The sequence below is a fragment of the Callospermophilus lateralis genome, chromosome 2 (genome assembly GCF_048772815.1).
Source record: "Callospermophilus lateralis isolate mCalLat2 chromosome 2, mCalLat2.hap1, whole genome shotgun sequence".
Lineage (NCBI taxonomy): Eukaryota > Metazoa > Chordata > Mammalia > Rodentia > Sciuridae > Callospermophilus > Callospermophilus lateralis.
The window spans coordinates 113987822-114005553 of NC_135306.1; the positions used below are offsets into that span (position 1 = coordinate 113987822).

Consider the following 17732-nt stretch of genomic DNA (forward strand, 5'->3'; position numbering starts at 1 on the left):
GCCCTTCCCAAGCTAGAGAAAGAAAGGTCTCTCTTCAAAGGCTTCCATCCTTCCCTTTCAGGCTCCCAATCTGGTTTGGGCCTGGAATGGCATTACCAGAAAGTTCCATAGTCTAACCTCCACTCCTCCAGACAGAAAAGAGAGAGGATGTGGAACAGGCTTCTATTTCAGGGAAGGATGATCTTGGTCCCTAAAACCAGAGTTTAATTCTCTAAACCATGACCGTCAGGACTGGCCAATCAGAGGCCTCAATGGGATAGCTTAAATTATAGAGGACCAAGTTGTTGGGGGGAGGGGACCCACCACCAACAAAACAACTCCCAACACTAAAACTCCCAACACTGCAGCTGATCACTAATTATCTGCTGTTTGTGTGCATTGGTGGGGCTCCCTCGACCTCTTACTGGTCAGGGTGGCCCAGCCAACGAGGTGGTGTCAAGTCAGGGCATGGACTAGACCCTTCTCGACTTGGTCCTCCCCCCTCCCTTCCACCCCTCCACTCCCCTCCAATCAAGGGAGGAGCTGCCCTCTCTTGCCCACCACCCCTCCCCAAGCACTCAGGAGGGGGAGAGAGGGAGCGATTAGCATGGGGCATTGTCCCCGGATAATGGGCCCCAGCTGCCTCATGAAAGAGGAGACAAAGCGCCTGGCGGCTCCACATGCATTATCCCCTCGTTAAATCTCTGTTATTAGATTAGATTCAAAATGTATTGATTCAGAGGCTGGGGGGCGGTGGGGGAAGGAGGAGAATCTGGCTTCTGAATGCTGCACCACATTTCCCCTCCTTCACCCAGCCAGGAAACTTTTTCTCCTCCATGTTTTCTCCAAGAAATCTTCCCTAATAAGCCCCTGTTCACCCTCCCCCTGCCCTAGCTCAGCCATGCTGCTGGTCTCTCCTGAACGTCCTCGCAGTGCTCACTCCTGGGAGGGGACCCTCAAGACCCTGGGGCCTAGGTTGCCAGCAAGGCTACCTTCCTGCTTCCTGGGTGGTGGCAGCAGGCTCCAAGGCTGTCACCAGCACCAGGCAGGAGCTCACAGAGGGCTGGAGGGTTCCTGCTGGACACACTGGCCTCTGGGGGAACCTTTTTAGTATACATGAGGGTTTTGGAAAGCAGGGTGGATGAGAAAAGGAGATGAAAACTGGGAGTATTTTGGAAGTGAATGGAGCTGCACAGAGAAGTGGAGATGAGAGAGAACTACACTTATAAAGATGTGAGTGCTTCGGGTTTTCTCTCTCCACTTAGGACAAGAATGAGAGGCAACTAGCCCAAGTGATCAGAGGCGGGAGGAAGCAGGTTTCAGGAGGTATACCAAGCAGAAGGGAAATTCCTAGTGTTTCATTCAGCTAACAAAGACAAGGTCTCCTTGGGAGAAGACCAAGATCCGTATTGATGGGAGGAATCAGTTCACGGGGGCTCTTCTGGCCCTGGGCCTCAGTTTCCCATCCCTGGGCAGCACTGCCCAGATGCCAGATCGATGAGTTGATTGGATGTGGCTAGTGGAGCAGAAGATGTTACAGGAGGCAGCTCGTTCTCCAAGTGGTTAATTGGTTGCCTCCATGCTGGGCTCTGTCGCCCCATTGATTGTGGGTGAAGGGTGAGGAGGGGGAGATGGAGAATCGATAGGTTGATTAGTGTCTCACTAGCTCTCTGGTTGGACACTTTGTCAATAGCCACACACTTACTGGCCAGTGGTGCATTGACAGTACCAGACTGTCCGCCTCTCTATCCCTGTGGCCTGAGACATGAGGATCACCAAACAGCATAACTGGCCCAAGCAAGTCCTGGTGGAGTGGGGCAGCTTTTGATTCTAAGACCAGGCTTCCCTGTATGGGCTTCAGAGCCATCCTGAGTGGGGAGAGATGAACAGTCCCCATCAGTAGCCCAGTCTTGCTCAGTCAGAGGTAACAGTGTTGAGTGAGGGCCGGTTCCCAGTGCCACATTCTCCTGCTCTATGCTGAAAGACCCCGAGTTCTACCCATCAACAAAACAAAAATAAATTTAAACTCTGAGTAATCTCAAAAGCAGATATGTTGGGTGAGGGTGGCAGATGAGACCCCCCCACATTGCCAGTTCATCTTAGGATCAAATCGCCAGTCAGTATTTAATGAATTCTTTCTGAACGCTGGGGGCTGGGGTGAGAAGGAGCTAAACCAGATAACCCCCTCCCTCAGCCTCTAGGCTGTTTTAGACATGGAGAACTCAGGCATCCACAGTTATGTCCTCTACTTAGCCTCTAGTATGATTTATCACCTACTTGCAAAGTTTGGGGTTAGGGGGATGTATTACTTCAAGTGTCCCACACTGAGCCTTTTATAATTGGCTGGCCTGGAACAATGGAAAAGACAGTGGAAATGTCAGAATTCATCCCAGGTATTTCTGTTGTGTCCTTTCCTTTTAACTCCTCTCCATTATAGTTTCTCTGACAGAGAGCTCAGGACAGACGAGAGGGTAAATTTACAATATTTCTGTGCTCTGGGAGAGGTAGAGGAAGTATTCTCCATATACTGCATACACTAAGACAGGTCACTGTTGGTAGAATCTAGCATTCCTCTTCTCTGAAAGCTTGTTAGGTGGATGGAGTTATGGATAGGGGGTGCTTCTTGGCATGTTTTAAACCCTGATGTCTGGAAGAGGGGGCCAGGATATGAGGAGTCAGACCAAAGACCATTGTTACTAACTCTGCTTCCCTCATGGTCCTGCGTTCTGGTGGACGTGCCAGGGGAGGCTGCTGAGAGTTCCAATGGAGATAGGTAAACCCAGGCCTTGGCTTTCTTACTGTTTTCCAAGTACAAAACCTACTGGTGCTGACCATGGTTCTGAAGTTCTTGTCGCCATTGCAGGATCCTCTTTTTGAGAGACAGCTTGCTCCCGGCTTCACTGAGAGACCATGGGCCAAATTAATAAGAAGAACGTGTGGTCTCTTTCAGCATCTCACAGCCACAAAACTGATCTTCCCTTCTTCCCTCTCCATTGCTAAGTGTTCACAGTCCTGACCTTCACACCATCAATCCCACTCCCTATTGTTTCATATTCATAGTAGCTACCATTTCACCCTCCAGTACCCTCATCCAGAAAGCATCAAACAACTAAAACTACAACTAGTTCCAGAACCCCATTCCTACTAGTAACTTTAAACCTCTTCTTCCACTCATCCAATCTTTCCCCAAAGCTGTTAACAATGGTCAAGAAGAGAGTTCAAGGGTTTATAGCATTTTATTGCCCCCCCCACTAGCTGCTGGAGCATGAATATTAGGGAAGTGGCCACAGGTGACAGTAAAGAAGGAGACATGAGGACAGGATAAACATATGCAGAATTATCAGGCCCCGGTAGCAGAGTTAATTTTGCCTTCAAACTAAAAGCAAGGTTGGTGGAAATAAGCAGAGTTCTAGGGAAGTGCCAAAGGGAAACTGAGACTTGAGGCCTAGATAAGGGGAGTGAAGCTATGGAATGCGTGCGTTTCTCCTAATCTAAGATGGCAGGATGTAAAGCCATAACAGGCAGCTGTGGATAGGGGTTCACTGTAAGGATCCTAAACACTAAATTTTGGGGCAAAGAGTTCAGACCATCGTTCAGGATAGCTTAGATGAACTGGCATTGGAAATGGGGTATGGCACTGCATCTGTGTCTTGGGAATGTCCCTGACCTCCCCTGGGCCCTGAAGGGACTAAGTGGAAATCCCATGTCCCCATCTTAATCAGCCCTATACCCCTTACTCCGCTGGGCTGTGCCCACTCAAGAATAATGCCAGATGGACCAGAGTGTGACCAGGGTGATGCTGTAGGCCAGCACTGCCAGCAGGTAGATGCGGAAGAGCAGCTTGTCCAGCACAGAGCCCACCCGCAGCCAGTCCCGGGCCACCTCTCGGATCTCATCCCTCTTCTCCAGGTAGTGTCGGATGGAGGACAGCTCTTGCAGCAGCCCACGCACTGCCAGTGAGGCTTCCCGTGGTGGTGGGGGAGGGCCACCTCTGCCCCTCAGGGTCTTCTCCAAGTCCTGGGGTCCTCCCAAATGGCTACAGTGGTTTCCCATGGCTGGAAAAAGGACAAAGAATTGGCAGAAGAGAGGACTATTGGATGGTCCAAATGCTGTCCCTTATCTTTCTACAGCCTGTGGAAATTTTTCTATGAACAATTTTAGATATAAAAAGTATTGAGAATAACTTACACATCTGCATACTCACCATCCAAATTAAAAAATTTTTTAAAAACCAACATGATGGAGGATTCCTGTACTTCCTCCTCAGTCACATTCTACACCCCTTTCTGAAGTCACCAGTTTCATGGAATCAGTGTTTATCCTTCCTGTGCATTTTTTAAAACATCCTGTGGGTTTTCCTCAGCAATCTGACATCCATTATTTCATTTGAACCTCACAGCATCCCCATGAGAGAGGCAGAGTAAGAGTGATTACTATCCCTGCTTTTCTATGACAATGCCGAGCTCAGAGAAGTTAAGTGATTAATGCAACTGGAGCATCATTTAATGGTGAGACCACTAAGGCCAGGTGCCTGGATTCCCAATCCACTGCTCTCTCTCTGCTTCATTATATTACCTAATAAGGGAGTGGCTAGCAGGAGTCCCTGTCCTCCTCTCCATGACTCCATGTCCTTCTGGACTAGCAAATGCAAAAAACTTAATAGATAACTACCTTAACCAAGGGAAGTTGAGCATTAGGCTGGTGGGCTAGTTCACCAGCTCATGATGAAATGGTGTTGGATATACAAGTCCTCACATAGAAGGCTTGAACACAGGAAGAAGAATGAATAGGAGCTGAGCAGAGAGAGCCCGGGTTCAAATCACATTTCTTCTAGTCCCTGGCTCTGTGATATAGAAGGAACTATTTAACCTCTCCATGCCTCTATTAACTCATTCAAGCCTACTGGGGTCATCATGAGTATTACTTGGGATAATTGGCACAGAGTGCTTCATATATTCTTGGCACAGAGTGCTCAGTAAATCAACCAACCAAACACTACCATCACCAAAACAAACAGCAGCTACAATAAGTCCTCAGGAGGTGTGAGCTCCATGTTTAGTGTCTTTCTACTTCATAGATGATTGAAATTCTGAGGACCTGGCCTTTGAGCTGTTTAGAATGAGGAAGTTTAGGAAGTACCAGCTTCAGTATTTGACCATATGAGGCAAGGAGGCCAATAACTACCTGCAGGGCATCCATCTGACCTTTCCTCTAGGCCCATCTTAGAGGCCATTTGCTCAGCTTCTGACATGCTCAGACTCCAGGCCTCCTACCCTCTTCATGCACACCTGAGCCAATGAGAAGTGCAAAAGTGAAGCACAAGTCTGCACTGACATCTTTGCTGGCATGGTGCAGGAATGCACCTAATTCCCAGGCCTTGCCCAGGATCCTCCAGAGACTCCCTACCATGTTCCTGCACCCAGTCCAGAAAAGGCCCCTCTCCTCCTTCCCTCTCACCTGAGCAGTTGTTGGTCTTGGTGGCCTGGGTGGTGGCTGGGGGCCTACAGGAGGTTGACTGCTCCCTTAGGCAAAGTAGCCAGGTGATCCTTTCCAGAACTAAGTGCTGCAGCCAGGCAGGCACAGGCTGCTGCAGGTCTTGCTTGTGCACCAGCCGCACAATGAGGATGGTCTCAGCCAAGCTTATCACCAGCAGAGCCATGCACACCACGAAGTAGACACCTATGTGCCCCAGGGCAGAGGGAAGAGACATACAGAGGAGGTGGGAGGGGGCCAGGTTTGCCAGACTGAGCTCCTCTCCCAGGAGGGACCTTACCAATGAGGGGAGTGCCGATGGCAGTGGCAGGCAGCGTGTCAGACACAATGATCAGGAAAACCGAGTAGCCCAGGAGGAGTGTGATCTTGAAGGAGACCCTCTCGCCACTGTCTGGGGGTAGGTAGAAGCCCACGATGTCCATGACCATTAGGAAGATACTGGGAAGCAGCAGGCTGACTGCATAGAAGAGGGGCCGCCGGCGGATGACCACCTGGGACCAGGAGAGAAGCTTGGGAGAAGCCTGAGGCAGATGGGCTCTGCACTCAGGAGATACCACCTCTAGCCCACACCCCCTGGCTTCCTGGAACTTCCAGCCTGGATTGCTCACTGGAGGAAATGGACAGTGCCCACATCCTGCCTGTCAATCTAGGCTTGCAACTGTTCAGGTGTGTAAGGGACAATTCGTTGAGTTTCCCTGTCTACTTCATTGAAGCTCCAGGGGATGTCTGACCTTGGAGCTGGGAAAAAGGCTAGGGAAGTTTTTTCCAATATGCCTCCATAAGCCCCCCTGGTATGAAGGACTAGTAGTTTCTGTCACCATTTTACCCACATCTGCTCCCACTCACGTAGAACTTCATTTCTGCGTAACAGTCACTGCTTTCCATAGTGAACTTCCGGAACTGAGGCAACACCCCCAGCAACTCCCACTCGCCCTGATTCATGAAGATGCTCTTGTCAGACTTCACTTTTTCTGGCAAGCGCCACAGGGAGATGTTGATGTCTTTGACTGAGAGAGAAGAAATGAGGCTAGTTATGGAATCTAGTGCTTGGAGCCTGCCAGACCCTTAGAAAGTGGCGCACGGGGCAGGCAGTAACCAGGGAACGCTGATGTCAGGTGAGTGGGACCTCATGCCATGCTCTAACCTCCAGCCTCAGTTTTCTAAGCTGTAAAATGTGCCTTTCTCAGTCCTGCAGTGTGGACAGAGAAAGCTTTGAGTGAAAACACAGCACGGCACAAAGAGCCATATAAGCCATCCATCAGAAAGCCCAGACAGAGCCAGTCAGTATGGCAGTCATCAAGAATAGAAACAACAATAAATGCTGGAGAGGATGTGGGGAAAAGAAACACATTTATACTGTTGTGGGATTGTAAATTAGCACCACTTCTATGTAAATCCATATGGTTCTTGAAAAGACAAGGCATGGCATAAAGAAAAATAAAATTAAGTCGTGTAAGGAAATGAATGGAATTAGAGACCACCACATTGAGCAAAATAAGTCAAACTCAGAAAGTCAAAGGTCATATGTTTTAAAGGAAAAGAAAGGTAGAGACAGATCCTATGAAAATCAAAGGGAGATCAGTACAGGAAAGGGACCAGGGGTGGGAAGTGAGGAGAGAGGGGGGAAGTGCTGGGAGTGATATTGGCCAAATTGTATCGCTGTATTTTGTGCATTAATGGACAAAAAAAATGTGTTATGTATATACACAGTGGAGTTTAATTCAGCCATAAAGAAAAACGAAATTGTCATTTGCAGGAAAATGAATGGAACTTGAAAATATTGTTAAGCGAAATAAGTCAAACTCAAAAGGTCAAAGATAGTATGTTTTCTCTCATATGTAGAAGCTAGAGAGAAGAAAGGAAAAGAAAGGTGGGGTCGATCTTAAGAAAATCAGAGGGAAATCAGAAGACTAGAGCAAAGAAACGGGAGAATGGAGGTCTGGAGGGAAAGAGGAAATACTGGGGAATGATATTGGCCAAAACAACAATTTAAAAAATAAATGGAAAAGAAAAAAGAAAAAGAAAGTTCACATATAGGCCAGGCGTGGTGGTGCATGCCTGTTAACCCAGCAACTCAGGAGGCAGAGGCAGGAGATGGCAAGTTCAAGGCCAGCCTCAGCAACATAGCAAAATAAAATTTTTAAAAAGAACTGGGAGTGTAGTTCAGTGGTAGAGCACTTGCCAAGAGCAAGGCCCTGAGTTCAATCTCTAGCACCACAATACATGCATACATAAAATTATCCATTTATGAAATGAAATATAATACAGATTTATCATCTTTGCCTTCAGAACAACCTGTCTTTAAAGTTGAACTAGAAAAATGAGAAAACTCCTCACTTCAGGCACAGCAGTTCTACTTCTCTATATCTATACTAAAGAAAAGATATGCATATGTGCATTAGAAAGGACCAGAGTATCCATTACAGCAAAATACAGAAAAGATCTAAATGTCCATCAATAAGAAAATGCTTAATAAATTATGATAGATCCAAATCATTCTATGGCAGTTAAAATTCATGAGGATCATCTCAGTATGCAATAATATGTAAAAACATCCAGAACTTATCACTGAGTAAAAAAAAATCAAGTATGAGTATATGATAGTATATGCAATATTTCCGTAGATATATATGTGTGAGTATAAACACATAGAGAAGGACCTGAAAGAATACACTTTATGAAGTTTATAGTGATAATAAGCAGTTAACCTTTTTAAATATTTTTTAGTTGCAGGTGGACACAATACCTTTATTTATGTATTTATATGTGATGCTGAGGATCGAACCCGGTGCCTCATATATTCGAGGAGAGTGCTCTGCCACTGAGCCACAACCCCAGCCCAAAAATGAACTCTTATTGCATGGAATTTTGGGGGAAGAGTTTGAGATTGAGGGTAGAGGGTAAAGGAGATTTTGGCTTTCTCTGTAGTTTCGGGGTTTTTTACTGCCATAATTTAATATAATGGATAAATTGAAATAGAAACAAAGGCTGCCTTTTTGCAGTCAGTTGGATAGTGTTCATTCCCTTGCCCTCTTGGAGGCACCTGACACTCATCCATTTAATAATTTGCCAGATATCTTCCTTTGTGCCAGGCCCTGTACTAGAGATCTAAAGATGCCACAAATCATGTCCCTGACTTCTATACATTTGTATCTATTTCAGAAGTGGACACCAAATAAGTACTGACAGGGTCATACAGGTGGTGAGAAAAACAGAGTGTTTTACACTCTGGGCCAGGGGCGGTGGGGCGGGGGGGAGGGTTTCCCAGAGTTGCTGATATTTATGTGGCGATCAGAAAGTTGAGCAGAGGGGGCTGGGGATGTGGCTCAAATGGTAACGAACTCACGCTCGCCTAGCATGCATGAGGCACTGGGTTTGATTCTCGGCACCACATAAAAATAAAATAAAGATATTGTGTCCACCTAAAAATAAAAAATAAATATTAAAAAAAATAAGTTGAGCAGAGAGGTTGGCCAGCCTGGGTATGGATTTGGGGCAGGAGGGGGAGCAGTGGGGGAAGTAGCCTAGGAGGGGAAAGAGCATGGGTGAAATGGAAGAAAAGGGGCTGTGGGCCCAAAGAGAAAGGCAGCTGGGCTGGAGCAGAGCTCTGAGAGCATGCACCAGATGAAGCTGGAGAGGTGGACTGTGGGCAGGACTAGGTCAAGGATTTGGAATGTGTTCCAGGACTGCTGGGAAGCCATCAGGGTTTTAAGTGACACAATCAGATTTGCATTTTAATAAGAGTTCACTGGCTGCTGTGAGGAGCATGAATTGGAGGAGGACAAGAACAAATGGTGAAATCTGGGCAGGAGATGAGGGTGGCTTGGCTGCGGGTGAAGAGGAGTGGGTCTGAGAGACCTTAGTGCCAGATCCTATTTGTGATATTTGGAAAAGAACTGTCCCTTAATAAGCATGTGAAGTTGGTTCACGCTGTCTCAGGAAATCCTTTCCACTACTGGGGGAGGCAGTGAGGACAGTGATATTGACCCCATTTGGAGGATGAGGAAATAGAGTCTCAATGACATTAAGAAGATTAGCGGTTGGGACTCAGGATGTAGCGCAGTGGTAAAGCTTAGTACGTGTGAGGCACTGGATTCAATCCCCAGGACCCCCACCAAAAAACAAAAAAGGAAGGAAGGAAGGAAGGGAGGGAGGGAGGGAGGGAGGGAGGAGAAAAAGAAAGAAAAGAGATAAGTGGGTGATAAGGGAGAATGCTTCCAGGTGTCCTTGCTCCCACCTCTGCCCCCACCTCCCAAGGCCCACATACTCACTGGTGTGAAGCCAGCTGGTGAAGGTCAGTGAGCAGTTCTGCACATCGAAGGGGAAATTATAGATGTCGAGGCTGCAGGCGGTCACCACCTGGAGGGGCTTGTAGTTCTGGACCTCACCCTGATGCTGAACATACACGTACGGGATATTTGGAGACTTCCCCACGTCCACACTGGTCAGGGAAGAGAGATCAGTGTGGAGGCTCAAGAGGCAGATCCAGCCCTGGGAGTGTGAAGATCTCTGAGCCCAGGAGGGAAAGAAACTCAGGGAGGGTACAGGCAGCAGGACAATCCAGACGGTTTTGTCTGGCCACAGCTTTCCAATGTTCTTATCTATCTTAGGCTTCCTAACCCACCTTTGTCAGGTTACCTTCCAAGTAGGAAAGGGCACTTCTCCTTTACTACTCTGGAAACTTAGCCACAAAAGGCAGGGAAGTGACCTAGGAACCCCAAAGCCTCGGGCTGTAGAGAGCTCTTCCAGTTGCCTCCTTGCTCACACACACACACGCGCACACACACACACACACACACACACACACACACACACAAGTGCATGCACATGTATACTCAAGCTGGGTAGAGCTTGGCTCCCAGAACCTCTAGGACTGAGATTACAGGCAAGAACAGAAGCTTATGTTCTATTTGACTCTGATTTCTCTTTACTTCCCATTTTTAGAAGTCCTTGAAAATGAATATACTCTCCAGCAGAAAAAGAACTAGAGAAATCATGGATAAGAATTTGGGGAACCCAGAAAAATCCAACAAGATTTCATCTCACTCTTTTGGCTGATGCTGGACCCTAAGGCTCTCCCAAGTGACCATAGTGGCAGGAAGTGGGCTGAGCCCAGGGTCTGAGCCTTCATCTTCTGTGGGGAAGGCTAAGAGATAAGAAGTTAAAAGGAAGCTTATTTCACTATTGAAAGTGAAGATTCAACCAGAAGCAGATTTCCCAGAAAGCCTCCAGCCTGAGCTGTGCAGGGCATTGAGTGGTGGATTCGTGGTCAACTGCCTCCCTTGAGAAAATATCAGTGCCCTGTGGAGCTGGGCAATGCAGTGGGTACTGGATGGACCTCCTTGCTACCTTCCCCTTTCTGTCCATCCCTCCCCCCGCCTCACATTTTCCCTGCTGTGCAATTCAGAAGTTCAGTTGGTGAACCCTAAATGAACCTGCAGGAGGGGGAGAAGTTCTGTTGGCTGAAGCCAAGTGACACTGTTTGGCTGCTAGAAATAAAGACGGATGGGACCCACTTCAAGCTGAAGGCACAGACGTGGCCTGGGAGGTCTGAGCGTGATCCTTAGCTCCAAATCCCCTCTGTGGCCAGGCACGGTGGCTGCCATCAGTGCTCCATTCCTTTCAGAAACATAACTGTCCTCTTTAAAAATGCAGCTGTCCCCATTAGGCTATTATAACTCAGTGTGAATTCATTCACTGGCTTCTTTCCCTGAGATGAGGGCCCTTGGACTAATGAAGTACAGAGTTTCAACATCAGGCACAAAAAAGGATGAATTTTTAAAAAGAAAAGGAAAGAGAGAAAAGAGAACTTGAGCTCTAGCTAACTTTATGTACAGCGGGGTGAATCTGGCTGGAATATCTCGAATGCAATGGCAGCCATCTTGTCCCTCAGCCACCTGGCTTCTCCAGCCACCCCACAGCCCGGACTCGGGTGACAGTACTCACAACTCGTTGATGAGAATGTCTGGGACCCAGACGCTGTCGGTGGGGACGGACAACTTGGTGATGTTGTCAAAGTCCTCAGGGTTCCACTGGAGAAACTCATCAGTCCAGAACTAGGGGAGGAGGGACGATGGTCACCAGAGCCCCCTCCATCTCCAGGGAGGGTTGCTGAAAACCAGGCTGACTTCACTCCTCAGGCCCAGACAATAGATGGGCATCGGCTCAGGAAAATCTGGGTGTCAGTGGCACCCAAAGCACTCAGCAGTAATGGAGAGCCCCTCACCTCTGTCCTCACACTCTCCCTACATGCATAACAACACGGACTGAGGCAGCCTCTCCCTGGGAAGGCCTGCAACCATTTCCAATGTTAAAGGACTCCTAACCACCAATTTCAAACTTCAGGATCTTTTTATGTTTGTTTTTTCAACTTCAGGATCTTGAACAAATAACTTCTTGGGTCTTGGTTTACATCCCAGTGGCACGGGAGGCTGAGGCAGGAGGACCTCAAATTCAAAGTCAGCCTCAGCAACAGCAAGGGACTAAACAACTCAGTGAGATCCTGTCTCTAAATAAATATAAAAAAGGAATGGGGATGTGGCTCAATGGTTAAGTACCCCTGAGTTCAATCCCTGGTATAAAAAAAAAAAAGAAAAAAAAGAGGAATGGGAATAAAAACATCCACCTCAAAGCAGAGGTGGATATTGTTAGGCTTGTTTGTTTGTTGTCTGGGAAGGGGAACCAGGGATTGAACTTAGGAGCACTAGGGCACTGAGCCACATCTCCACATCTCCAGCCCTATTTTGTATTTTACTTAGAGACAGGGTCTCGCTGAGTTGTTTAGTGCCTCACTTTTTCTGCGGCTGGCTTTGAACTTGGAATCCTCCTATCTCAGCCTCCCAAGCCACTGGGATTACAGGCATGCACCACCACGCCCAGCTATTGTTAAGTTTTGGTCAATGTGTGCTCCACTCTTCCTACGCCACAATGGCCAGTCCAGTCTGATCATAGCACTCTTTTGCCCCATTGCTCTTAGGGTAAAGTTAAATCTCAAGGACCATATGAATTCTACACTCCTTCCACATGGAATTAAACACTGTTGAAACTTCCACATCTTTGCATCCCATATACCTTCTCCCATGCTCCCTGTCTTCTTTGCAAAGGTACCTTGTACTCATTCTTCCAGACTTACCAAGGTATCTATGCCCCCTTCTCTAGGAGCCCTGTTGTGTTAGGTGTACTCCCTCTGTGCTCTCACATTCTGGCCATGATGAGCAGCTGTTGTGTTGCATGCCAGGGGTCTGTCCACTTGTCTGTGGCAGACTTGGCTTACACTGGTCTGTGAGCTCATCATGCATGTGGCCTGAGTCTAGATTGCATTTCCAACTCCAGTCCCTTAGCATTGTTGCTGGTACATAGCAGACTGACCTTCCCTCACTGCAGACTGCAACCAACTGGAGCAGACAAGTGACCCTAGAGGTAAGGAGGTAGGACCGAGGCTGATGTTCCAGGGAAAGGAGGTTCAGGATGCCTGGCCATGTTCAGGGTCCTTCCTTTGAGGAAACGTGTTCTATATCAAGGAATCCTTCTATGAGGCGGTAATGGAGCAGTATCTCAGAGATAACTTCTAACTTCTTCCTCAATCCTACTCCCTGCCCCATGAGCTGCTGTTGCTGCTGGTGGAACATGTCCATGAGAGTGGGCAAGGATTTCACAGAAACCCATGTATACCAGCTGTGTCTGCAGAGCCTCTCTGCTTGACCTCTGAATAGTCCTCATCCTCCTGCCCTTCTCTTCAGCCATTTTAGTTTTCCCTTCTGCTCTGACTTCTTCCCCACATCCCCCGCGTCCGCCAGAGCAAGCCCTGCCTGTAGGCAGCCACCTCTCCTGTTTCCAGCTCAGAGCTAGGGCTTAGGCAAGACCTCTCTGAGGGCTGGGTCCATGCCCATCAGAAACTGGATAAGAGGGGACAGCCAAGACTGTGAGGGCTAAATGGATAAACTTTTTCAGTCACCCAATTAACTAAATTGAAGGCAGAACTTTCTAGTAATTAGAGCCGCTTGAAAGTGAAGTGGCTGCCTCATGAATTCCCAGGTGCTGGAGGTCCTTCAACAGGGGTTGGACAAGCACTTGTCTGGGATGCTGTGAAGAACTTCAGAAACCAGAGGGCTTTGAGGGATTTCCTCTCCACTAATTTTTCGTGTGTGTGGTTGAGGGGGTAGTTGGGGATTGAATCAAGGGGTGCTCGACCACTGAACCATATCTCCATCCTTTTTTGTTTTTTTTATTTTGAGACAGGATCCTGCTAAGTTGCTGAAGGCATTGTTAAGTGGCTAATGCTGGCTTTGAACTTGCAATCCTCCTGCCTCAGCCTCCCAAGTCACTGGGATTGGTGTGCACCGCAGTGCCCGGCCTCCACTGATCATTAAGCTTCCTTCTACTCCCTGTCCTGAGAGAGGAAGACTCAAGACTCCTGAATCTCATGCTGAGCATGCCTTTAAACCTCTCCCCACACCTTTCCTCACCAAGACCACTGAGATCCCTGACTCTTTCGAACCGAGAAAACCTTCCTAGAAGTCCCTGTCCTAGCAAGTGGGCGTGGGCAAGGGACGGCTCTGCTCACCTGCCGGTACCAGATGTAGGTGGTCAGTACCTGGTTCTTCTCATCCTGGGAAAGGAAAGGGAGCTCAGACTGGTGGCCTGCATGCACCAACCCAAAAAAGAGCTGCTTCCTTGTTCCCCTATTCCCCTGGGAAGGAGAGTGAGCAAAAGGGACCCAAGGACAAGCTGGAGCTGCGTGGCCAGCCAGGACAAGTTGGTGTTTCATTAGGGCACGCTACAAGGAAATATGACTTCCTTCCAATTTCAAAGATGTGTATGCATATGTGTGTATTCACACACACTTATAGTATATATGTCATATATATGCTATATGTTATACAAAGGGTACAAATACACTACATAATAATAGAGACTATACAATAGGTATAAATATACTTTCTGTTATCTTCTATTATATTACATGTAACATAATAGATGATAATAGTAGAGGGTATACAAAGTATATATGCACAAAACCACATGAATTGAAAAGTCTATCACTCTCCTTCCCTTCATCTAATCCCAGTTTTCCTTCCTGAAGCCCTTGGTAAGCAGTTTTCTGTGCTTCTTTCCAGAAATGTTCTGAGGCCATGACTGCATCCTGCATCAGGGGGCACAGGGTGACTGTAGTAGACTGTGTAGTCGGGTTCTGCCTCCCCTACTCCAACACAGACACCGCATGTCTACAGTTGCCTTCTCGTTTATAACTCTGCACAATGTCTGACCTCTGCTGGGCAGGACACCCCACTCTGCTATAGTAATTGATGAAGAAACTCATTACTTAAGTGATTTGTTGATCTATTTGTTGATCTATCTAATACAATAGATCTATTGTCAACATTTAGTGACACCTGCCATGTACCAGGACCTGTGTAAGGCACTAAGGGCATAGAGATGAATAAGAAAGTCTTCACCCCCACATGGCTGACATAGGGAGGTGATGACCAGGTTACTGCATGGACAACCATAGGCAGGAAGTGACCACTGGCTGTAGATGGCCCAGGCTCATGGTTTGGGCAGCTGTGCAGATTCTGTTGCAGTCCATCCTCAGCTGTGGTGCCAGACCTCAGGTTCTAGGGCTCTAACCTGCCCAGCAGGTGACTTGGCCTCAACTTTAAGGATCCATCTCCGCATTGCGGAGAGATCTTGAAGTCTGGGGCCATACTCACCACGTTGAGGATGGCGTAGACGATGACATCAATGGAGATGGTGGTGGGCCTCCTCCAGTCCCGCACTGGCCGCACACCCTTCCTGTAGTTGGCCAGGAGGTGGTCGAACAGCCTCAGCAGGGCAGGCCTGGTGGAGTTCTGGACCTGGGAGATCCCCCTCTGCCTGGCTGGAAAGGAGAACAGTTCAAAGTGGAAACCAGAGTCCTGAAACGTTCCCTGGTTCTCTTGCTCTGGTTTGTAAGCTCTTGGAAGGAGTGTGTCCCCACCTCATGATATTCTCAGATCCCCACAACAGACTGAAATTCCCATCTTTAGAGCATTTTGTTTGTAGATATTCTTGCCAAAATTGCAATGGGCAGTCTCAGCCTCAGCACTCATTTACAGGAGGGCAGGGAGCTGGCTTGCTAGGGAAGGTGAGGGGGAGGCTGGAGCAGCTAAAGGTAAGTGGGCTGTGGGTGCACATGCTATGAACAGACAAGAGGACCACAAGAAAGGGTCTCAGACCCACTGGTCTGCCGCAGGGTTTCCTCAGCCAAGTTCAGATTGCAGCATGCACACAGCTCACTGCCTCCGTTGTGACCCTGGGCTGCAACTGTCGAAGAAGGAAAGGTGGGCATCCTATGAAAGCTGGCGTCCCCTCTCCCTTCTGCCAAAAGCCACACACATGATCCAAGAGAGCCACTCATGATGCCAGGTCCTTTTCCTAACGTGGCCTGGTGGGCAAACTGGATGAGGTTAGGAAGGAGGTGAGGGTGAGGTATTGAGGTACCCAGGAGGAACCAAATTGCTCCCATAGCAGGAGGCAGCAGGGGGGTGGGGAGATGGGAAAGCCCAGTGCCTCTGCCTGGCCCTATTCCATGGGGTTTCATGTGCACCCCAGCTTCCTTCTGGGAAACAGTAGGAACAGTTCCTAAGGAGAGACCTGAAATATGGGGTGGGGAGGACACAGCCCAGAGCAGGGTTCAGGTGACAAGGAAGAGATGGAACTGCAGGGTCCACAGGGCTTTTTCCAGACCAGGTGCAGCAAACCTGGCTTCCAATACACAGCATGGCCTCCTCTCATCCTGTCTCTCCCTGCAGGTCTGCAGCATATCCGTCCTGTGGTCCCCTCCTGGGTCTCACCCACCTCCCCGATAAGCTTTCAGCCTCCCTCAGAAGGACAGAGAGAGAGGGAAAGCAAGAGACTGTTGGTTTTTGTTGTTATTTTGAGAGACTCCTTTGCAATAATATCCCATAATATAGTCTTCATTTCAATCTCTGAATGGCAGCCCATTTCACAGACAAGAATACCTGAAGCTCAGAACAGTGAGAACTGTGTCCTGAATGTGAAGGAACTGTCCCTCACACCCAGACCACTGTGTCTCTTCAGGACACCCGTGTCAGTCCAGATCCCATCTCCTGGGACTCTTGTTGTGTGGAGAGCCCCAGACTCATCCCAGGGGCCCTTGGAGGAAGGAGGTTCTGTAACCAGTCCAGGAAGCCCTGGACCAGTCATCACTTCTGGATTACATTTGCTTCATCCTCTGAGCTTCCCCCAATGACAGCTCACGGCAGAAAATCATCTTGCCCACAGCCCTTTATACCTGTCCAGCCCCCAGGTGGCATCCACACACACCATGCCCCAGTGAGGCTGGTCCAACCCACTTCTGTATGAGGAGAAAATTTCCTAGTCTGCAGCAGAAGGAAACAGTTCCTTTTGTGACTAAAATGCCCTGTTTTCAAGGGACTTAGAAGGGAATGGAGAGAAGTTTGTTATCACTGGAAGTTAGCCCTGAAAGGGAATTGTAGGATAGAGACCCAGGCCATGCCACAAAAACCCAGAGAAGATGAAGGAAGATTTCTAGATCAGCTCTGGTTCCCACTCTGCGGCTGACACGCTGTGTGACCTTGAGTGAATTACTCCTGCTCTCTGGACCTCACTTTCAACAGGAAAAAGTGAACCAAATAAGCTATAAGTTCTTTTGCAGCTGCCACTTGATGAGTTTAGGGGCAGGGCAAAGAGGAGAGGAGCCTCACTCCTGGCGCCTGTCTGCATGTTTCTGCTAAACAAGCTACTGCTCTGCTCCCCTCTCAGAAGCCCTGCTGTCACCAAGCTCAACTTCCCCAACTCTAGCTTGACCATGATGCCTCAAAATGCTCTCATGCTCACATGTGGTGAGACAGCTGACTTTCCTGCAGCAAGACCGCTCCAGACTCTCCTTCTCTCAACCCTCCAAGGCCTCCCCTACTCCAGGGCCATAGATGGCCAGTCCAGTCTTGCGTGTGTCCCCGGAGCCCCTTACCTTCTCCCTGTGCCAGGAGCGTGGGCAGCAGCCAGGCAAGCAGCGCCTGCAGGATCCACTGCTTCATGGCGAGCTTCCCACACATGGGAGGGCCTCAGAGTGGACACTCAAGGCCAGTCCTACCAGAGGCCAGCCTGTTCACCCCCTGCCAAACTTGTGTCCCAGTCGGCCTGCTTCGCAGCGGCTGCCTGCACCTTCTCAGGCTGCAGCTAGCACTCCCCGGCCACCAGAATTGGGGAGATGCCAAGTTTTCCTGCAATCAGTCCTT

The 17732-nt window shown here is 48.5% G+C and overlaps 1 protein-coding gene across 2 annotated transcripts; it reads right to left on the reverse strand.

Moving 5' to 3' along the window:
- Nucleotides 1-3735: 3735 nt before the first annotated feature.
- Htr3a (5-hydroxytryptamine receptor 3A) lies at nt 3736-17531 on the reverse strand. 2 transcript variants are annotated; one of them, XM_076843759.2, is made up of 9 exons: nt 17465-17531; nt 15183-15349; nt 14036-14080; nt 11419-11528; nt 9744-9913; nt 6319-6479; nt 5753-5963; nt 5437-5658; nt 3736-4034 (listed from the first exon to the last, which is right to left on the reverse strand). In XM_076843759.2, the coding sequence occupies exons 1-9, from the start codon at nt 17529-17531 to the stop codon at nt 3736-3738; spliced, it is 1452 nt and encodes a 483-aa protein (XP_076699874.1). The 2 variants fall into 2 exon arrangements, with proteins under 2 accessions (XP_076699874.1, XP_076699873.1); XM_076843758.2 differs by having other exon boundaries at nt 3736-4045; nt 5430-5658.
- Nucleotides 17532-17732: the final 201 nt, after the last annotated feature.

Excerpts from the sequence above, each read along its gene's own strand:
- Htr3a (XM_076843758.2), bottom strand. The coding sequence starts at position 17,531 with ATGAAGCAGTGGATCCTGCAGGCGCTGCTTGCCTGGCTGCTGCCCACG. Across the intron at positions 11,529-14,035 it reads CCTACATCTGGTACCGGCAG|TTCTGGACTGATGAGTTTCT; the intron begins GTGAGCAGAGCC and ends CTCCTCCCCTAG. Across the intron at positions 9,914-11,418 it reads GACATTCTCATCAACGAGTT|TGTGGACGTGGGGAAGTCTC; the intron begins GTGAGTACTGTC and ends TTCCCTGACCAG.